The sequence below is a fragment of the Pituophis catenifer genome, unplaced genomic scaffold, assembly GCF_029215685.1.
Source record: "Pituophis catenifer annectens isolate HBS135680 unplaced genomic scaffold, rPitCat1.0.hap2 SCAF_6, whole genome shotgun sequence".
In the NCBI taxonomy this organism is placed as follows: Eukaryota; Metazoa; Chordata; class Lepidosauria; order Squamata; family Colubridae; genus Pituophis; species Pituophis catenifer.
In genome coordinates this window covers 1,737,027-1,759,818 of record NW_027256886.1, presented here as the reverse complement: position 1 = coordinate 1,759,818, position 22,792 = coordinate 1,737,027, and the positions used below count along the sequence as shown (strand labels likewise).

Sequence of the window (22,792 nt, the reverse complement as noted above, 5' to 3'; positions counted from 1 at the left end):
TTGCTAATGGTGAGGACAATTAGCCAATGGAACAGCTTGCCACCAGAAGTTGCAGGTGCTCCATCACTGGAGGATTTTAAGAAGAGACTGGACAGTCACTTGTCTGAAATGGGATAGGGCTGGACTAAAGACTTCTCGGCTCCTTTGCAACTCTCTCACTCTGTTATTCTGACCCATTTCTTTTCTTTTTTTTTAATAAACTTTATTGAATTATCAAACAGTTATAAAAACAATTAAAACCATAATAAAATATTCATATACATAGATCGTATCTTATAATTGACATTTCATTTCTATTCTTTTATATATCTATATATATATTCTTCTCCTCTACACATTATATATTTCATAACTGTTTCAATTCCTTCCCAACTCCAGCTCTATTCTGATTGATTGAAAGGGGAAACCGTACCGTCATGGCCCTGGCGCTAATCTGTAATTCAAAATTATCCTCTTCTCAATTACAGAAAATTGGGAAGGTGTAGAATCCACCCAGCGATAACAGTTTAAATGACCCCGGCGTTCATCCCTCCGCCATTTTGTTTTTTCCAGGTTGGAAAACGAAGCCGCTTCTTCCAGCAGCAAAGAGATATACGCTCCACGGTGCTCAAATTCCCGGCCTCCGACACGCAGCGGGAAGAGGCCCAGCTCTCTTTCGGAGGTCCCGTTCTCCTCGACGTGTAAGTCTTGAGTTCGAGCAGCTCAGAGGTGAAATCCCTGAAGAGCCGGCGTTGTCGTAATCATTTGGGGAAGCTCAGGTTTGAAGGAGAGATATAACTTTGAATTTTAAAATGTGATCCAATGGCCATCTTTTCTTGTACAGGTGGTCCTCGGCTTACGACCACAATTGGGGCCCCAGATTTCTGTGGCTAAGCGAAACAGTTGTTCAGGGAGCTTTGCCCCATTTTACGACCTTTCTTGCCCGAGTCGTTAAGTGAATCACCGCAGCTGATTAAGTCAGTAACGTGGCTGTTAGGTGAATCTGGTTTCCCCGTGGGCTCGTCAGAAGGTCGCAAAAGGGGTTGACGTAACCGCGGGACAGAGCAACCATCCTAAATAGGAGTCAGTTGGCAAGAGTCCAAATTTTGGTGCAACGGTGATTAAGTGTTAAAAATGGTCAAAAGTCACTTTTTTCCAGTGCCGTTGTAACTTCAAATGATCGAATGGTGGGATTCAGCCGGTTCGGGCAAACTGGTAGTTAAACTGCTGGCTGGCCCCGCCCCTTCCAGGAGTCCCCATGCGCCCCATTTTGGCTCCCAGGTAAGTGCAGGGAGGCCTCCTAGGCCCAAAACGGCACCGCCGCACCCTGTTTTTGCTCCCAGGGGGGGTGGCAGGAGACCTAGTGCTGCCTGTCACACCCCCTGGCCACGCCCACCACGGCCACGCCCACCCAGCGGTCATTAGGGCAGAAAGCCAGTTGTTAAATTATTTGTATCCCACCACTGAAATGGTCACTAAACGAACGGTTGTAAGTCAAGGACTACCTGTAAGTGGTTCAGTGGTTTCTTGCCAGTCAGTTCTGTGTCGCTCTAGAACCAAGAACAGTGCCCTGGTGGCGCAGCAGACTAAAGCACTGTTATTAACACCAGCTGCCTGCAATTACTGCAGGTTCGAATCTCACCAGGCTCAAGGTTGACTCAGCCTTCCATCCTTTCTAAGATAGGTAAAATGAGGACCCAGTTTGTGGGGGCAATAAGGTGACTTTGTATAAAATATACAAAAGTATGAAGGCTATTGCTTAGCGCATTGTAAGCCACCCTGAGTCTCCGGAGAAGGGCGGCATATAAATCAAATTAAAAAAAATTAAAAAAATTCTGGGTGAAAGCAGTAGATTCGAATTCAACGTTTGGGGTGGGGGAACCTTGTAGGAAAAACAATTGACAGAGAGGGAGTAAACTCCCCCTTTATTCAGTGTGTCAGACAGAGGCGAGACAGTTGTATGTTGAGGATGCTTTAGTTGAGTTAAAGTGGGGGTGGACTAGATGACCTCGATCCCCCTGAGCTTTTCCGATGGGCCTCCAACGTATGGAATGATAATTCAAACCTTTATTGTCAATGCACAACATGCATACCAAAAAAAAAATCTTCCTTTTTTTCCCAAACGACAGTTGAAACTGAAGCTTCTGGACGATCTTTGATGCACCGTGGAGCTGACCCAGATATCCAGTCAGTTGCTGAAGTTTTGATTCTTCACTCCCCGGGTTCTTCCCAAGACAGTGTAAGCAGCTGGCCAAACAGGTGCGTAAGTAGCGCGTCGTTTTTTTAAACCGGGGCTCTCCAAACTTGGCAACTTTAAGACATAAGGCAGAGGTCTTCAAACATGGCAGCTTTAAGACTTGTGGACTTCAACTCCCAGAATTCTCCAGCCAGCTATGCTCTATGTCAGAGGCCTTCAAACATGGCAGCTTTAAGACTCGTGGACTTCAACTCCCAGAATTCTCCAGCCAGCTATGCTCTTATGTCAGAGGCCTTCAAACATGGCAGCTTTAAGACTCGTGGACTTCAACTCCCAGAATTCTCCAGCCAGCTATGCTCTATGTCAGAGGCCTTCAAACATGGCAGCTTTAAGACTTGTGGACTTCAACTCCCAGAATTCTCCAGCCAGCTATGCTCTATGTCAGAGGCCTTCAAACATGGCAGCTTTAAGACTCGTGGACTTCAACTCCCAGAATTCTCCAGCCAGCATAACTCCCATAGAATTCCGGGAGTTGAAGCCCACAAGTCTTAAAGCTGCCAAGTTTGAAGACCTCTGACATAAGGACTTCAACTCCCAGAATTCCTCAGCCAATTATGCTGGCTGGAGAATTCTGGGAACTGAAGTCCACAAGTCTTCAAGCGGCCATGTTTGAAGGCCTCTGACATAGAGCATAGCTGGCTGGAGAATTCTGGGAGTTGAAGTCCACAAGTCTTAAAGCGGCCATGTTTGAAGAACTCTGACATAGAGCATAGCTGGCTGGAGAATTCTGGGAGTTGAAGTCCACAAGTCTTAAGGCTGCCAAGTTCGAAGGCCTCTGACATAAGGACTTCAACTCCCAGAATTCCTCAGCCAATTATGCGGGCTGGAGAATTCTGGGAACTGAAGTCCACAAGTCTTCAAGCTGCCAAGTTTGGGGACCCCTGCCTTATGTCTTAAAATGAGTTAAGGGTGGATGGGACCCCGGGGGCCGGTGGTAACTGCAGGAACCAGCTTGTAAGTACTCTGTTATTCTGTTACATACAGCTAGTCCTCGGCTTACAACAGTTTGTTTAGTGACCGTTCGAAGTTACAACGGCACTGAAATAAGGGACGTATGCCCATTTTTCACACTTACGACCGTTGCAGCATCCCCAGGATCATGTGATCAAAATTCAGAACGCTCGGCAACTGGTTCCTATTTATGACCAGTTGCAGTGTCCCGGGGCCCTCTTTTGCGACCTTCTGACTAGCAAAGCCAACGAGGAAGCCAACATTCCCTTCACCAGCCTGTTGTTACTGACTTCACAACGGCAGTTGTGCTGGAACGCGGGTGCAGCGTTTCTTTTGTTTCTTGTGTGAGCTTTTGTTTCCCTGCAAACGACGAAACAGAAGCTCAGGAAAGAAAAAGATCTTAGCTCTTGCACAGCTGCCAGTGTTGGGATTTCCTGCCTCCCTCCGGCCAGCTGGTCTTAGGGTCTCTGCTGCGAATGTGTGCGTGCATGACTGCGCATGTTTGGGCATCTGCGTGCAGAGTTTGGGCCCTCGGTGTCTAAAAGGTTCGCCATCACTGGTATACGGTTTCCTGCCTAAGGAGGGGGTTGGACTAGAAGACCTCCAAGGTCCCTTCCACCTCTGTTATTCTATTCTATTCTAAGTAGTCCCACTGGTTAATTCTTCTCACTGTCAGGAAATTTCTCATTATTTCTAGGTTTGATCTCCCTCCAAGGAGCTGCCACCCATTCCTCCCTCCCTCCCCCCTCCCTCCCTCCCTCCCTCCCTCCCTCCCTCCCTCCCTTCCTTCCTTCCTTCCTTCCTTCCTTCCTTCCTTCCTTCCTTCCTTCTGTCAGCACTTCAAACTGCATTTACTCTAGTGCTGACATAAGAAGGAGAAGCGGAGGCGTCTGGAAAGGGACGTTTGACTTTTCACCTACTTATTTTCCCTGGAGATAATATTCCCTAGGAGATGGGATGGGAGGGGGGAAATTCCTTTGAGCTGGAGCAGTAGATTAGGGGTAGAGTGACTTGGAAGATGGCCAATGAGGGCAGGGAAACGGAAAGGGAAGGTTTTGGGTCTGGAAGTCAGTGCTGGCTTTGTTTGGAGTCGGGTCTAGAATGCCGTGCTTAATAAATAGGAGTTTTTCTTCAAAGACTTTGTTCGAAATGCAATTTATTTGAGACGACCTCGAAACTTGACACCTTCCTTCCTTCCTTTCATAGAATCCTAGGATCTTGGAGATCTTCTGGTCCAACCTTCTGCTCAAGCAGGAGACCTTACCATGCAGGTCAAATGGCAGTCCAGTCTCTTCTTAAAAACTTCCAGTGATGGAGCATTCATAATTTCTGGAGGCAAGCTGTTCCACTGGTTAATTGTTCTCACTGTCAGGAAATTCCTCCTTCGTTCTAGGTTGCTTCTCTCCTTGATTATTTTCCATCCGTTGCTTCTTGTCCTGCCTTCAGGTGCTTTGGAGAATAGCTGGACTCCCTCTTCTTTGGGGCAGCCCCTGAGATATTGGAAGGCTGCTATCATGTCTCCCCTGGTCCTTCTTTTCATTAAAGTAGACATACCCAGTTCCTGCAACCGTTCTTCTTATGCTTTAGCCTTCAACCCCTTAATCGTCTTTGTTGCTCTTCTCTACACTCTTTCTGGAATCTAATCCCTCTGAAGACAATTTAATGAAAGAATGAACTCAGCGCCCTGGGAGCCAAGGGATGGCCAGTTCAATAAATAGGATGTTTTTTCCGGATATTTCCTCTCGTCTAACGGACCTGCCCTTCGTCAAACGGGAGGAACTGATATTTCAACAGCTAATCCCTGAATCAGCACAACCATAGACAGCTTGTTTACAAAATCGTCACTTGTAAAACGGGGATTAAATCGGGCAGGAGGTGGAACCGATGAAGCCTTTTTGCTAAAATGCTAATTCCCACCGCACACCTTCCTGTTTCCATTTCGGCTGGAAGGGAAATCGCGGCTCGGTCGAGTTGCCAACAACGGGAGTGTGGGATCCAATCCGGGTCGGTCAAGCGGGACCGGAGGTTTTGCCTTGCGAGCTTTCGGACTCGTGCGGGAATCCATCTTCAGGGAACTACTCTCTAGCAGAGTGTGTGCTTTCGGCGATTCAGTTCATTTAGAGACCGTTTCAAGATTTCAACGGCACTGAAAAAAGTGACTCAGGACCGTTTTTCACACTTACGACCGTTGCAGTCATGTGAGTTACATTGGCATGCTTGACAACTGACTCACAGTTATGACTGTTGCCGTGTCCCAAGGTCATGCGATCCGCTTTTGCGACCTCCATGACGAGCGAAATGAATGGGGAAGCCAGATTCACATAACAACGGTGTTACTAATTTAATAACTGCTGTGATTCACTTAACAACTGGGCAAGGAAATTCGTAAAACGGGGCAAAATTCACTTAACAAATTCCTCACTTAACAACAATATGTTTTGGGCCTCAATTGTGGTCGTAAGTTGAGGACTCCCTCCAATGTTTTCTAGCTGAACTTACCCAATAGAACTTTGTCGATGTTTCAGTTTTTGGAGTTCCCAGTGGGTTAATTTATTTGGCCTGAAATGACATCTGGTTTGGGACTGTGGTGTAGGACAAACTATTATTCCAGAAAGGTTTACTGGGAGTCCTCGACTTACGACCACAGTTGAGCTCAAAATTTCCATTGCTAAGCAAGACAGTTGAGTTTTGCCCCGTTTTAAGACCTTTCTTGCCACCGTTGTTAAGTGAATCACTGCAGTTGTCAAGTTAGTAACCCGGTTGTTAACTAATCCGGCTTCCCCAATGACTTTTGCTTGTCAGAAGGTCGCAAAAAGGGATCACATGACCCGGGGACATCGCATCCGTCATAAATACGAGTCAGTTGCCAAACGTCCGAATTTTGATCACGTGAGCATGGGGATACTACAATAGTCGTAAGTGTGAAAAATGGTCACTAAACAAACTGTTGTAAGTCGAGAACTACTTGTACAGGCAAGGATTTTTGACTTGTCTTTTCCCAAATGTCACAAATGGGGGATGATAACCATCATAAGCAGGGGTGAAATGCTTCCGGTTCAGACCGGATCACCCGATCCGGTAGCGATGGCAGTGGGTGGTTCGGAGAACCGGTAGCAAAAATCCCTGCACGCCCCCCCCCCCATGCCCAGCTGAGCCGCACGATCATCAGAGGCTCTTTTTTTTTTTTTTACTTTTAAAAGCATTTTTTTTCTACAACCTCTTCGGCCGAAAAAATGCTTTTAAAAGTAAAAAAAAAAAGCCTCTGATGATCGCGCGGCTCAGCTGGGATCGTCAGAGGCTTTTAACCTCTTAAGGTTGTAGAAAAAAATGTTCTTAAAAGAAAAAAGCCTCTGCCAATCAGGCAACTCAGCTGGGATCATCAGAGGCTTTTAACCTCTTAAGGTTGTAGAAAAAAATGTTTTTAAAAGAAAAAAGCCTCTGCCAATCAGGCAACTCAGCTGGGATCGTCAGAGGCTTTTAACCTCTTAAGGTTGTAGAAAAAAATGTTTTTAAAAGAAAAAAGCCTCTGCCAATCAGGCAACTCAGCTGGGATCGTCAGAAGCTTTTAACCTCTTAAGGTTGTAGAAAAAAATGTTTTTAAAAGAAAAAGCCTCTGCCAATCAGGCAACTCAGCTGGGATCATCAGAAGCTTTTAACCTCTTAAGGTTGTAGAAAAAAATGTTTTTAAAAGAAAAAAGCCTCTGCCAATCAGGCAACTCAGCTGGGATCGTCAGAGGCTTTTAACCTCTTAAGGTTGTAGAAAAAAATGTTTTTAAAAGAAAAAAGCCTCTGCCAATCAGGCAACTCAGCTGGGATCGTCAGAGGCTTTTCAAAGCATTTTTTTTTTTAACAGCCTCTTCGGCTGAAAATGCTTTTCATTTTAAATGCTTTTAAAAGTAAAAAAAAAAAAAAAAAAGTTGGCCACGCCCACCCAGTCACATTAAACACCCCCCCCCCCCTTCACCATGCCATGCCCACAGAACCAGTAGTAACAAATTTTACATTTCACCCCTGGTCATAAGTATGAGTCAGCTGCCGAGCGCCTGCATTGGGATCTGCAGCGGTCATAAGTGTGAAAAATGATCGCAATAAGCCACTCCTTTCAGTGCCATTGTTATCTTCGAATTGTCACTAAACAAATACCTTCTACGTCCACCTGTACCTGTATCGTTTGGGTCTCTGCCGTTTCTGAGAACTTTCTGTAACATTAGAACGATGCCTCTACTTCCTATTATTGTGCAGAGGGGAACATCCCGTTCTGCTGTCTGTTTGCATCTTTCGTCGTGGTTTTTGGGTCACCGAGAAGCTCACGTAACTTTTTTTGTCTGCTCTCAGGTTTCCGGCAGATCTTTGATTCTGATTCTGTTCAGCAAATAGAGAAGAGAATGCGAACTCTTGATAGGCAAATATTTAAATTCCGGTATCCAGAAAGAGCGTGACAGAATGTGTTCTCTTCAAACAGTTTAATATCTCTCATTTCCGTAACAGGAGTTAGTTCATAAAGCCTTTGCAAGATCACACTGCACCCAGTTTGGTTCACCCTGTTATAAAAAAAAAAAAAAAAACGAGGTCGAGACACTAAAAAGAGTAGAGAGAAGAGCAATGAAGATGATTTAGAGAGGCTAAAACGTACAAAGAACCGGAATTGCAGGAATTAGGCAGGTCTAGTTTATCTAAATATGAAATATTGAAATAGAACGTAGAATTCTTTATTGGCCAAGTGTGATTGGACACACAAGGAAATTGTCTTTGGTGCATAGGCTCTCAGTGTACATAAAAAGAAAAGATACACTCGTCAAGAATCACAAAGTACAACGCTTAATGATAGTCATAGGGTACAAATAAGCAATCAGGAAACAATATCAATATAAATCGTAAGGATAAAAGCAGCAAAATTACAGTCATGTAGTCATAAGAGGGAGGAGATGGGTGATGGGAACGATGAGAAGTTTAATAGTAATAGTAATGCAGACTTAGTGAATAGTTTGACAGTATTGTGGGAATTAGTTGTTTAGCAGAGTGAAGGCGTTCGGGGAAAAAGCTGTCCTTGTGTCTAGTTGTTCTGGTGTGCAGTGCTCTATAGCGTCATTTTGAGGGTAGGAGTTTATGTCCAGGATGCGAGGGGTCTTTAAATATTTTCCCAGCCCTCTTTTTGACTCGTGCAGTATCCAGGTCCTCCATGGAAGGCAGGTTGGTAGCCATGATTTTTTCTGCAGTTCTAATGATCCTCTGAAGTCTGTTTCCTGTCTTGTTGGGTTGCAGAAATATTGAAATATGAAATAGGCTGTCAAAATATCTACAGACCCTTCACATCCAGGACATAAACTGTTTTAACTTCTGCCCTCAAAACGACGATTTATTTATTTATTTATTTATTTATTTATTTATTTATTTATTTATCTAATTTTTATACCGCCCCCTCTCCCGAAGGACTCGGGGCGGTGAACAGCCAAAATTAAAAACACACAATACAAACATTAAAATACTATAAAAACAAAATTAAATTTATCATTTGGCTTCCCCCAATTTAAAAACCCCTTACCCATAACATTCCCCAATTAAAAAAATGTTTAACCCAGCCCGGCTTGCTGAAATAAAAAAGTCTTCAGAGCCCGGCGGAAGGTCCGGAGGTCCGGGATCAGTTGTATCCCTGGGGGTAGCTCGTTCCAGAGGGCGGGTGCTCCCACAGAGAAGACTCTTCCCTGGGGGGTCGCCAGCCGACATTGCCTGACCGACGGCACCCTGAGGAGGCCCTCTCTGTGGGAGCGTATTGGCCGGTGGGAGGTTATCGGTGGCAGAAGGTGGTCTCGTAAATAAGTGTTATAGAGCACTGCACACCAGAACAACTAGACACAAAGACAGTTTTTTCCCACATGCCATCACCCTGCTAAACAACTCATTCCCACAACATTGTCAAACTATTTACTATTCTTCTTCTTCTCATCCTTCCTATTACCTATTTCCATCTATTTATCACTATAACCTTATTGCTTGTATCTTTACGATTTATATTATTTTATTTAATAATAATAATAATAATTTTATTTCTATACCGCCCTTCTCCCGAAGGACTCAGGGCGGTGTACAGCCAATTTAAAAACACAAGACACAACAATGATTAAAAATTAAAATAATTAAATAGATTTGGCCGATTTAAAACCCCAAAAATTTAAAATACCCCAATTTAAAATTATTATGTTGATAGCCCGATGTTTAGTTCCTAGTATGATTTGATTGCTTATTTAGTAGCCTCTGACTACTGTTGTATCTTGTAAGATACAACACTTACTGTTGTAAGTGTTGTATCTTATGATTCTTAATGTATGCATCATTTATGTACCCTGAGAGTTTATGCACCAAAGACAAATTCCTTGTGTGTCCAATCACACTTGGCCAATAAAGAATTCTATTAAGGAAGAGAAGGACTCGGGGGGTGGGGGGCACGGCGCGGGGAGATGATAGCAGTCTTCCAATATTAGAAGAGATGCTACAAAGAGGAGGGGGGTTCACCTATTCTCCAAAGCAGGGGTCCCCAACCTTTCGGATCTGAGGGATCACTAAATTCATAATTTTAAATTCCGCGGACCACTAATATGATTTACCTGATGACCGGCTGGGTGGGTGTGGCTAGCTGGTCATGTGACTGAGTGGGGGTGGCCAACTCAATGTCACTCATGTCAAGGGGCAGCTCACCAGCCTCTACTCGCCCCTCCCACCCACTCCTCTCTTGCTCGCCCGGATCCTTAGGGTCCCAACAGGCAACAGTTGTTGGAGTTAAGCAGCCACCAGGAGAAAGAGTTGGCAAAACAGCTCAGTTCAAATTGGATCTGACCGAGGAGGAAGCTCAGCAGAAGCACCTCACTGAGGACTAGGAGCATACATAGGCTTTCCAAGCAGAGAGAAGATCTGCAGGCCAGGTATCGGTGCCTGGAGGCTCAGCGGGATGAGATGGTCAGCCGGTTCCAGGCCGTGATGCAGTCCCACTGGAACGAGGCCCTCCGGCTCTTCGCCACCAGCGGCTCTTCCCTCCAGCCTTCGCCCAAAGCCCCACACCAGGAGGCCGACCCCAATTCGGAATTTCTGCCCACTCCGACCCACAGAAAAAGACCCCGAAGGGGGAGACTCTCTGCAGCAACACAAACATTCATTGCACGCATCTGTCTGTTCTGTCCCCCAATCACATGCACACACACCAACAGACGTTCAGGAGTTAAAGAACAAACCAGCCGGCAAAATCCTTTTCCTTATGATAACGGAACTTGGCAACAACCTAGTGGCTGCCTGCCAAGAGTTTATTATTTACGAAGAGGAGAGATAACTTCTCCCCACTTCTGATACATCAAAGGAAAGCAGCTCAATAATTACAATCAAGTCCAGAGATAATCCAGTCTTAAAGCAAAAGTTCGGCAATGCAGAATGGCGTGGAAGCTTTCAGCTTTGTTCATCACAAGGTTTGCCTGGCCACCACGCTCCCTTTTATATCCTGTGGGGTGTGGTCCAGTGACTCAGCCTAATCTCGGGCACGCCTTTTCTTCTGTTGCGCGCGCTTATCTCTGCGATGCTGGCGTGGATCCAGCCAAGAATCATTACCCTCATCACTGTCCACCTGTGGCTGCGTGGACGTGCTTGGCCCCGGCCCGATCTCTTGCCCTTCGGCGGACACCGAAGGCATTGCCAGAGAGGAGGGTCCTGGAGAGGGAGGCCTTGCCAACTCCTCTCCTTCGCTCTCGGAGTCCTCTCCTGCCGATGACAGAGACTCAGGTAACGGAGGCACAACTCTGTCCCAAGTGCTGCAGTTTGAGGACCCCTGATTTAGTCCAATATTAAAAATGCAAATAATCTTTCTGCGGACCACCAAAATTTTCTCGCGGACCACCAGTGGTCCACGGACCACCAGTTGGTGACGGCTGCTCCAAAGCACCTGAAGGCAGGACAAGAAGCAACAGATGGAAACCAAGTAAGGAGAGAAGCAACTTAGAACTAAGGAGACATTTCCTAACAGTAGAACAATCAACCAGTGGAACAGAATGCCACCAGAATTTGTGGGTGGCTTCATCACTGGAGGTTTTTAAGAAGAGATTGGACAGACATTTGTCTCATAGGGTTTCCCGCTTGAGTTGGGGGGTACGACTGGAAGACCTCCGAGGTCCCTTCTCTAATTCTGTGAAATAATTTCATGTAGCATTATCTTCCAGGGACTCAGTGCTTGGTAAATCTTGGCTTGTTCTAAGCACCTCGATGGACAGCATGTCTGAACAGCAGGTCAGATCCTAGCAAGATGCAGTTAGGAAGCCGGAGAACAGCCCTGTTGCAAATGGGTTTTTATGTGACAAAAGGTTAAATGTGTTAGGTGTTTTTCATTCTTTGCTGAGAATTCAAACAACCAGGGCAGGATGAGCAGGATTTAATTTAATTAATTAATTTAATTAATTAGATTTATATGCCGCCCCTCTCCGAAGACTCAGGGCGGCTCACAATACATTTTAAAAAATCATTATAAAAAACATTTTAAAATTAAAATGCGCTATTGCTTAGCGCATTGTAAGCCGCCCTGAGTCTCCGGAGAAGGGCGGCATATAAATCAAATTTAAAAAAAAAACATTAAAAACTCATTCACGCCATTCATGGCCGGATCTCGCCAGATCACAAGAGCGAGATCAACGGCCCCAGGCCTGCCGGAAAAGCCAGGTCTTCACGGCGGATTGTTGATACAGGTAGCTCTTACCTTACTTACGACCACAATTGGAAGCAGACTTTCTGTCGCTAAGCAAGGTGATTGTTAAGTGAATTGCACCCAATTTTATGATTTATTTTTTTTTTGCCACGGTTGGTAAGCAATTCACTTTTTGCCGTTTTTTAAGTGAATCACCCGTTTGTTACATGAATCCAGCTTCCCCCGTTGTTTGTGGACCATGGGGATGCTGCAACGGTCATACGTGGACCGTGTAACCCTGTACCATGTTTTCCCCCCCTCTCCTCTTCTGGGGTTGCTGGCTCTTTTGCCAGTAAGGTTTCACCAAGTTGTGATCCAAGGAAGTTAAATCAAAGTAGATTGGAGACAGTGGTGAAATCTAAAATTTGTTACTACCGGCTTGGGGGGGGGTAATGTGCATGGGTGGGCGTGGCCAATTTTTTTAAAAAAACTTTTAAAATCATTTTTTCTACAACCTCTTAGGCGAAGAGGTTGTTAAAAAATGCTTTCAAAAGGCTCTGAGATCCCAGCTGAGTTGCCTGATCGTCAGAGGCTTTTTTTCTTTTAAATGCCTCTGACAATCAGGCAACTCAGCTGGGCTCGTCAGAGGCATTTAAAAGAAAAAAAGCCTCTGCTGATCAGGCAACTCAGCTTGGATCGTCAGAGGCATTTAAAAGAAAAAAAGCCTCTGCCGATCAGGCAACTCAGCTTGGATCGTCAGAGGCATTTAAAAGAAAAAAAGCCTCTGCTGATCAGGCAACTCAGCTTGGATCGTCAGAGGCTCTTAAAAGAAAAAAAGTCTCCGCTGATCAGGCAACTCAGCTTGGATCGTCAGAGGCATTTAAAAGAAAAAAAGCCTCTGCCGATTAGGCAACTCAGCTTGGATCATCAGAGGCTCTTAAAAGTGTTTTTTCTACAACCTCTGAAGAGGTTGTAGAAAAAATGCTTTTAAAAGCCTTTGACGATCCCAGCTGAGCCGCGCGATCATCAGAGGCTTTTTTTTTTTTAATTTTAAAAGCATTTTTTTGGCCGAAGAGGTTGTAGAAAAAATGCTTTTAAAAACTAAAAAAAAAAAAGAATCTGATGATTGAGCGGCTCAGCTGGGCATGGGGGGGTGGGGCAGGGATTTTTGCTACCGGTTCTCCGAACCACCCGCCTCCATCGTTACCGGATCGAGCGATCCGGTCCGAACCGGGAGCATTTCACCCTTGGTTGGAGACCAACGGTTGAAAACGGCTGCTTGGAAACTCTTTTTTTTTTTCCTCCGAGAATGCTCGGAGGGGAAAAAAAATAAAATAAACTGAGATTCCATCAGCAGGGTTCATGTTTGGTCAGCGCCTTCTTCCTGAACCGGAATAATTGAGCCAGATCTTCAGCAAAGATACCCCGGGGACGGGAGGGGATTGTTCACAGAAGGTGTGCAAACTGGCCTTCCAGGTTGATGCCAACACGCTTGTCAGATTAATGTGCTGTTCCATCTGTTGCTAACAATGATTCATTATTTGCCGAATCCCAAACCTCAAACAAAGGCGATCATTTGGGGGAAACCGAGATGTGTAACCTTGCAGGACATTCCCCTGGAAACCGAAGCTGCTGATCGTTGATTCCGTCCAGGTGGAAAGAACCACATTAATCTTTCTCAGCCAGCAGAATCGCTCCTTTCGATGGTTTGCTGCACAGGGGATCCTCTCAAGTTAGTCTAGTGAAGAGAAGGACCAGGGGAGACAGAAGAGCATCTTCCAATATTTGAGGGACTTCCCCAGAGAGGAGGAAGGGGGTCAAGCTATTCTCCAAAGCACCCGAAGGCCAGAGAAGGAACAATGGATGGAAACTGACCAAGGAGCGATTCAACCTGGAAATAAGGAGGAACTATTCTATTCTATTCTATTCTATTCTATTCTATTCTATTCTATTCTATTCTATTCTATTCTATTCTATTCATTTTCTCTATTCCATTCCATTCCATTAATTATTCTATTCTATTCTATTCTATTCTATTCTATTCTATTCTATTCATTTTCTCTATTCCATTCCATTCCATTAATTATTCTATTCTATTCTATTCTATTCTATTCTATTCTATTCTATTCTATTCTATTCTATTCTATTCATTTTCTCTATTCCATTCCATTCCATTAATTATTCTATTCTATTCTATTCTATTCTATTCTATTCTATTCTATTCTATTCATTTTCTCTATTCCATTCCATTCCATTAATTATTCTATTCTATTCTATTCTATTCTATTCTATTCTATTCTATTCTATTCATTTTCTCTATTCCATTCCATTCCATTAATTATTCTATTCTATTCTATTCTATTCTATTCTATTCTATTCTATTCTATTCTATTCATTTTCTCTATTCCATTCCATTCCATTAATTATTCTATTCTATTCTATTCTATTCTATTCTATTCTATTCTATTCTATTCTATTCTATTCTATTAATTTTGTATATTTCATTCCATTAATTATTCTATTCTATTCTATTCTATTCTATTCTATTCATTTTCTCTATTCCATTCCATTCCATTAATTATTCTATTCTATTCTATTCTATTCTATTCTATTCTATTCTATTCTATTCTATTCTATTCTATTCTATTCTATTCATTTTCTCTATTCCATTCCATTCCATTAATTATTCTATTCTATTCTATTCTATTCTATTCTATTAATTTTGTCTATTTCATTCCATTAATTATTCTATTCTATTCTATTCTATTCTATTCTATTCTATTCTATTCTATTCTATTCTATTCTATTCTATTCATTTTCTCTATTTCATTCCATTCCATTAATTATTCTATTCTGTTCTGTTCTGTTCTATTCTATTCTATTCTATTCTATTCTATTCTATTCTGTTCATTTTCTCTATTCCATTCCATTCCATTAATTATTCTATTCTATTCTATTCTATTCTATTCTATTCTATTCTATTCTATTCATTTTCTCTATTCTACTCATTTTCTCTTTTCCATTCCATTCCATTAATTATTCTATTCTATTCTATTCTATTCTATTCTATTCTATTCTATTCTATTCTATTCTATTCTATTCTATTCTATTCATTTTCTCTATTCTACTCATTTTCTCTATTATATTCATTTTCTCTATTCTACTCATTTTCTCTATTACATTCCATTCCATTAATTATTCTATTCTATTCTATTCATTTTCTCTATTCTATTCATTTTCTCTATTCCATTCCATTCCATTAATTATTCTATTCTATTCATTTTCTCTATTCTCATTTTCTCTATTACATTCCATTCCATTAATTATTCTATTCTATTCTATTCTATTCTATTCTATTCTATTCTATTCTATTCTATTCTATTCTATTCTATTCTATTCTTCTATTCTATTCTATTCTATTCTGACCAAGGAGAGATTCAACCTGGAAATAAGGAGAAATTTTCTGGCAGTGAGAAACAATCAACCCATGGAACAGAAGTTCCCTTCGGAAGTTGTGGGAGCTTCATCCCTGGAGGCTTTCAAGAAGAGACTGGACTGCCTTCTGTCAGAAATGGTGTAGGGTCTCCTGCTTGGGCAGGGGGATGGACTAGATGACCTATAAGATCCCTTCCAACGCTTGTCATTCTGTAAAGCTTTGTTTTAACTATCTCTGCAGTATCTGGGCCTCGCTCTCCCTTCCTGGCTGTTGAGACAGGCAGGGAATTGCTTCGCTCTATTGTTCTGTTGCATGCAAGGGGGACAGGGGTCCATCCATCCTGGATTTGCTCTGTAAAAAAAGTACAGGGAGTCCTTGACCTTCAACCACAATTGAGCCCCAAAATTTATGTTGTTAAGCGAGACAGTTCTTAAGGGCAGGGGGTTGGACTAGGTGACCTCCAAGGTCCCTTCCAACTCTGATATTCTGGTGTTCTTAGTCTTTGACATGCAACCACAGTTGAGCCCAAGCTTTATTTGTTAAGGAAGAAATTTGTTAAGTAAGTTTTGCCCCGTTTTATGACTTTTCTGGCCACCGTTGTTAAGTGAATCACTCCACCTGTCAAGTCAATAACCCAGTTGTTAAGTGAATCTGGCTTCCCCCTTGACTTTGCTTGTCAGAAGGTCGCAAAAGCGGATCACAGTGACCCCGGGACACTGCGGCCGTCGTAAATGTGAGTCGGTTGCCAAGCATCTGAATGTAAATCACATAACTGAGAGGATGCTACGACGGTCGTAAGTATGAAAAATGGCCATAAGTCACTTTTTTTCAGTGCCGTTGTAACTTTGAACAGTCACTAAATGAACTGTTGTCAGTCAAGGACATCCTGTAGTATTACTGAGTTTTGCCCTGTTTTATGACCTTTCTTGCCATTGTTGTTAAGTGAACCACTGCAGTTGTTAAATTAGGAACACGGGTGTGGAGTGAATCTCCTTCCCTCTTGACTTTGTTTGACTGCCCACAGTCGTCCTCCTCCTCCACTCCACAAACCCCCCCTCCCTTCCGGAACTAATTATGTTGCCTAGTTTGGCCAACAAATGTAATCAATTTATTTATTTCGGGAATTTATATCGCCGCCTATTTGCAAATGGCGACTCAAGGCGGCTTACAGAATATAAAATCTCATATAAAAATCAAACAAACCACCAAGCTCAGACACACTGTCATGCCCCGGTCGGAGTCTGAATCTGTGAGGGAAGATGAGCTGGAACAGGAGGTGGAACAAGAGCCGACAGAGACCGAGAAGGCGGCTCCGTTGGCTGTGGAGGAAACTGGGGAAGGGCAGGGCCAGTCCGGGCAAGGATTTTCAGGATTAGAAAGGCTTGCAGACAGGGAGGAGCAGGAGAGACAGAGCTCAGACGATAAGCAAGGATCACCCCCTCCTGATCCCAGAGCACGGAGAGAAGAGAGAAGGCGAGAACAATGCAGCCTGAGCCAGCTAGTGGTTGCTCTGGTTATTGTTGTGCAAACCTTGCTTTCTGGACTGCAGGCCCTGGTTACTGTGTGGCTAACCTGGTTTACTGGACTGTTGGGCCTGGTTATTGTGTGGCTAAACCTGGCTTACTGGACTGCAGGCCCTGGTTAATATGTGGCTAAACCTGGTTTACTGGACTGCTGGCCCTGGTTATTGTGTGGCTAAACCTGGCTTACTGGACTGCAGGCCCTGTTAATATGTGGCTAAACCTGGCTTACTGGGACTGCTGGCCCTGGTTATTGTGTGGGCTAAACCTGGCTTACTGGACTGCAGGCCCTGGTTACTGTGTGGCTAAACCTGGCTTAGTGGACTACTCGTAGTCAGAGGCTGCTGAAGGTGCGTGTAGTAAACGTGGGGACATTTGGGGGCACAGTTGGAGCAGTAAAGTTGGAGTTAGACCTGTTCTCTGGCTGTGTTGCTTTCGTGCCACGCCCCAGGTCATCACAGAGAGCACCAAGGACCCAGAGGTGGGATTGAAAAATTTTAGCAACCGGTTGTCTGCCCAGTTGCTGGGTGGGCGTGACCATGGGGGAGTGGCCTAGTCAGCTTCCTGCACCACAGCGGTGCGGGGTTTTTGCCCTCCCTAGGCTCTGGAGGCTTTTCTCGAGCCTCTGGGAGGGCGAAAACAGCCTCCCCTGGGCTCCGGAGGCTGGAAACATGCCCATTTCCGGACTTCCGGTACTTCTGGTAGGCTCATTTTTCACCTTCCCAGAGCCTCCGTGCGCGCCCTGCACTTACCTGGCATCCAAAACGGGCTGCATGGAGACTCCTGGGAGGGGCGGGGTGGGGTGGGCGGAGTCAGCCAGTCCTTGCAATTACCAATTCGACGAACCGGATTAAAATTAACATCCAGTTCTCCGAACTGACTGAATCCCACCTCTGCACGGACCTCTCATTTCAACCCTGAGCTACGACTTCTCGTCTATTACAAAACCTGGTCTTTTCTCTTTTCTTCTCCCAAGTTCACCCAACGGAGAAGTTTTCATTGCTCCCTTCTTCCTTTGTTTCTCGCAGCCAATTCCACCCGGGCTTTGCCAGCAAACCCAAAATGCCCTGCGCCCCAGATTTCCAGAACCTCCGGCTCGGCAGAGGGAAGCTCCCGTCCATCGCTCCCCAGTTCTGCCCGTCTGGAGCTCCCCCGGCCCTTCGCCCCAACTCTTCAGAGTCAACGAGAAACAAGCAAAGTAAGGACAAATAATAATAATAATAATAATAATTTTGTTTTGCCACGTCGTCTGTGTGCTCCTTCAAAACGTTCCGATTTTCTTTCTTCGCGAACCGTCAGCAAATTGGTGTCCTCCAGATGTGCTGGCCTCATTCCTGACATCGCCTCTGCTATTCGTCTAGTCTTTGACCGATAATAATTCATCTGTATGAACATTGCAGCCCAATTGCACTAGCCAGAGATGCCAGCAATTCAGATTTTAGCCAAGGATCCAAGAATGACAGAGGCGACACAGGAAAATGTCTCCAAGTAGGGTCAACTTTTGCAACTTGAGTTGTGCCATCTCCAGGTGATGGGACGTTTCTAAATCATTGGCAAATGCCCCCCAAATCTCCCTTTGATATCAATTAGTAATTTATTTATTTTTTCTTTTTCTTCCATCATTTGGCCACCTACGTTTGTAAGGCACACAATGTTTTGTTGTTTTCTCCAGAATATCGATAAAGGAGAATATTTTGTAGCTCAGGGTTGAAATATATAATAATATGTAAATTTGATTATGTTCAGAACAAATATCAAACCAGGAAATATCAAATAGTTTTTATTTGAAAATGTTATATTATATTAAGATAGAAATATTTTAATGTAATGAAGATGAAAAATTATAAGGGGGAGGGAGGGGTTCAAGTTTTATACAAAGGGGGGATTTTTTCTCTTGATATGAGTATATTGTATGGAAGTCCGGGGGGAGGGGAGGGTTAGGGAGGGTTAGGGAGGAAGAGGTTGGGAGATTTGAGTGGGTTGGGGGGGGGAGAAATGGGGTGAAAATGTAATTGTAAAACTTTTGCAATTAAAAAAAATAATAATTATAAATTTAATAAATAATAATAATAATAATAATAATAAAATGAGAGGTCTTTTGGTGCATTCTCAAGTTTGGTGGTTTACTTGCAGACGTTTCATTGCCCAATTAGGCAATATCATCAGTGTGAGAAGGGAGTGGCACCACCACTGACAGGGCAAGCCACTAGTACATAAACAGAGAGCAAACCCCACTCACTCCTAACACTGATGATGTTACCTATTTGGGTAATGAAATGTTTGCAAGAAAACAGCCAAGATCAGAGAGCACCAAGGACCCCAGTCCTTTTCCTCCTCCTCCTCCTCCTCCTCCTCCTCCTCCTCCTCCTCCTCCTCCTCCTCCTCCTCCTCCTCCTCCTCCTCCTCCTCCTCCTTTCTGCAAACTCCTCCTCCTCCTCCTAGCACTGATAATGTTACCTAGTTGGATAATGAAATGTCTGTAAGAAAACCACCAAGCTCAGAGAGCACCAAGGACCCCTCACAATCCTCCCTTTTCTTCCTCTCTCTTCCTCTTCCTCCTCCTCCTCTTCTTCTTCCTCCTCCCTTCTCCAAACCCCCACTCCCTTCTAACACTGATGATGTTATCTAGTTGGGTCATGAAATGTTTGCAAATAACAGAGAGCACCAAGAACCCTACAATCCTCCTCCCTTTTCTTCCTCTCTCCCTCCTCCTCCTCCTCCCTTCTCCAAATCCCCACTCCCTTCTAGCACTGATGATGTCACCTAGACGGGTCATGAAATGCCTGCCAGAAAGCAACCAACACGAAGCTGGCTGGGGAATTCTGGGAGTTGAAGTCCACCCATCTTCAAGAGGCCATAGTTGAGAAACGCTGCTCGACCGGTTTACGATTCCCGCTTTACCCGAGACCACCCCCTCCCCTCTTTCTCTCCCTCTCTCTCCTGCAGGCAGCCATTCTTCGAGGAGGTGAGGACAGACCCTTTCCTCAAGAGCCCCCAGCCCGAAGACAGCTACAATCAGCGGGCTGTAACGGGAACCCTGGCATCTTCCTGGCACCCCATAGACAAAGCAGGAGATGAGCGCTGAATGCCGACACTCTACACCCCGTGGCTCGGAGTCTATCTGATAGGATGTGGGGGTTTTTTTCCGGACTTGATCGAAAGACGGGATCCTTTTCCGGAACCAGATAAATATGTCTGAAATATCCACAGCCTTTGTGGCCTGAAAAAAGGAAAACGACAAAATAGCCTCTGTCCTCTCGTGAAATGCCGAAGGAAGACCAGCTGAGCTTCACGACATTCTGTGTGGAATGGAGAACGGAGCTGTGGGTCTCTTTTAAACCACGATTGGGCCATGATTCAAGGTTTAGCAGAACCTTCTGGGGACCCCGATGGGTGAGACATCGGGTGTTGTTCAGAGAATTTGAAGAACTGGAAGAGACGTCTAGAATGTTCCATGCAGGTGCGGCTCTGCCTTCGATCTCCCGCCAGTCTTTCTTGAAATGTAGAGGACTACAGAAATGGCCTTGAAGATACCGTACAGGTAGTCCTCGAGTTACGACCACAATTGAGCTCCAAATTCATGTGGTTAAGTGAAATACTTGTTGTTTTGCCCCATTTTACGGCTTTCCTTGCCTCCGTCGGTAAATGAACCGTTGCGTTTGTTAAGTTAGTAACCCGGTTGTTAACGTGAATCCCAGTTGACCTTGCCTGTCAGAAGGTCGCAAAAGCAAATCATGTGACCCCAGGACACTGCAACCCGTCATAAATATGAGCCATTTGCCAAGCATTTGAATTTTGCGGGATGCTGCGGCGGTCGTATATACGAAAACCGGTCCTAAGTCACTTTTTTCAATGCCGTTGTAACTTCGAACGATCACTAAAGGAACTGTCGTAAGTCGAGGACGACCTGTAGACAGCAGTTGTGGGGAAAATATGAACTTACCCCAGGAAAACGGGAACGCATGAGGAAGAAGCTCAAGATTGCTCTCTATTGATTCACTTTGCTATATGAGGGAGGGAAAGGGGCATGCTATCAGATCCTGTTAGGGTAGCCTGTATCAATAAAAGAGATTACCAGGATGTCTTGTGTCTTGTTTCCTGACCTGGCCTACCTCAAAGGGCTGGCAGCAGGGAATGATGGGGTCGGCAGTTGCCCCATGTTAGAGCTGCTTTTCCCCATCCGATTCCACAGCCTGCAGGCTCCGGCTGAATTGATGGATGGATTTGTGTTATAGCAGCAACAGAATGGAGCACATCTGGTTTGAGGTGAGTGAGGGTCTATCACAGTGTTGGCAAACCTTTTCGGCACCAAGTGCCGAAACAGGAGCGCGCAGGCGGGGGAGCGCCGGAAACCGGAAGAGCAGCTCCCCGGTGCGCACGCATGAGAGCGCTGGAAAACAGAAGAGCTGGGCTTCCGGTTTCCAGCGTGCGCATGTGCGCCGGTCCTCTGGTCTTCCGGTTTCTGGCGCCCATGCACACATGAAGACCACCTGGCATGCGCGCCGGAAACCAGAAGCTCAGCACGCAGAGCTGTCTCTACGGGCACGCCAGCTGTCGCCCGTTGCTCTTCCGGTTTCCGGAACTCCCGCGTGCACGAAGACCAACTGGCCAGCCCGCAAGTACGCACCAGAACCCAGAAGAGGAACGGGCGATGGCTGGCATGCCCGTAGAGATGGCTCTGTGTGCCACTTCCGGCACAGGTTCGTCACCACTGGTCTATCAGAAAACTCTTGTGGGCCATTGTGTGGGCTGCGCCTGTGTGTTATCGGACAGGTGGTGCGGGCCCTCTACAGCTGTGTTTCTTAACATGGCAACTGGAAGATATTGGGCCCAATTGGTGTTCTGCCGCAGCTACGGACCCCAAAGAATGCAGCACACACAAAGTCCGTTCAAACCTTAGTTTACTAAATAAGCCAGTTTTTTACAACAACGGCTGTTAATTAACTGCATTAACAGCCACCAAGAATTCAAAGAATAATACTGAAAGCTTACTGTGGTTGGCAGAATGCCCAGAAGCAATTTGCAGGAAGCTGATAAGATAAGCAAGACAAGACACGAAGGTATGTGAATGGAGTTGTTCCCTGCAAATTGCTTCAGTTGGCGTTCCTCCTTAAATAGGCTAAGGAAGTGGCTAATTAGCCCCAAGCCTTACTCTCGAGGAGACCTCCTCCTGAGGAACCACTCCTGTCTTTTGGCAGCTCTGCGCACCCGTGCATCGAGAAGAGGCTCCTCCTCTTCTTCCTCTTCACTTAAGGGAGGATCTGAAGGCCCCGGCTGAATCCCCGCCTCTGGCATCACACCTTCTCCAGCCTCCTCACTGTCCGACTCGAGTGCCAGCTGCACAGGCTGGTGGCGCAGCACCACACGAGCCTCCTCACTGGCAAAAGAAAGCTCAGGACCCTATAGGCTGGAAACATGTGGAAGAGGCCTTCGTCCTAAAGTGGATAGACAATGGCTAGAATGATGATGATGATGATTTTGTATGTGTGTGTATGTGTAGAGAGAGAGACACACAGAGAGAGTAAAAAGTGTATATATATCAATGATACCTCTTCAATAGTCTGTTTCCACCTTCCCCAATCCAGAGGGAGGGAGGGAGGAAAAGAGAGAGAGAGGGATATATGAATGAATGAATGAATGAATGAATGAATGAATGATACCTCTCGGATAGTCTATTTCCACCTCCCCCAATCTGGTGGTGCCCAAATGTGGGGAGAATTGAGTGCCCAAATGAATTCCCAGAATTCCTCACTGGCATGGATGAAATTTGGGGATTCTACAGGTTGACATCCTGACCTTATCAGGAGAATCTCGGGTTGGAAATGTGGTTTAGAAGGAAAATGCCATCTCAAGCTCGTAACCAACAAAACTTCATGGCCATGGTTGAAGGATCAAGCTACCAAAACTGTCAGATCTCCCGGTGGATCCCTGCCATCCAAATGCCAACCTGTTGTGACCTCGGCTTCCTGAGTCATTAAAACACACGTGTAGTCCCA

The 22,792-nt window shown here is 44.9% G+C and overlaps 1 protein-coding gene across 1 annotated transcript in view; it reads left to right on the top strand.

Annotated features, from left to right (window-relative positions):
- The window catches only part of ARMC9 (armadillo repeat containing 9), a 153,988-nt gene extending 134,150 nt beyond the window's left edge, over nucleotides 1–19,838 (top strand). The window contains exons 22-25 of the mRNA XM_070946560.1: nucleotides 553–680; nucleotides 2,109–2,238; nucleotides 17,825–17,994; nucleotides 19,743–19,838. Of these exons, the coding sequence (XP_070802661.1) occupies nucleotides 553–680; nucleotides 2,109–2,238; nucleotides 17,825–17,994; nucleotides 19,743–19,765 (451 nt within the window). The 3' untranslated portion in view covers nucleotides 19,766–19,838. The remainder of the gene's footprint in view (nucleotides 1–552; nucleotides 681–2,108; nucleotides 2,239–17,824; nucleotides 17,995–19,742) is intronic.
- Nucleotides 19,839–22,792: the final 2,954 nt, after the last annotated feature.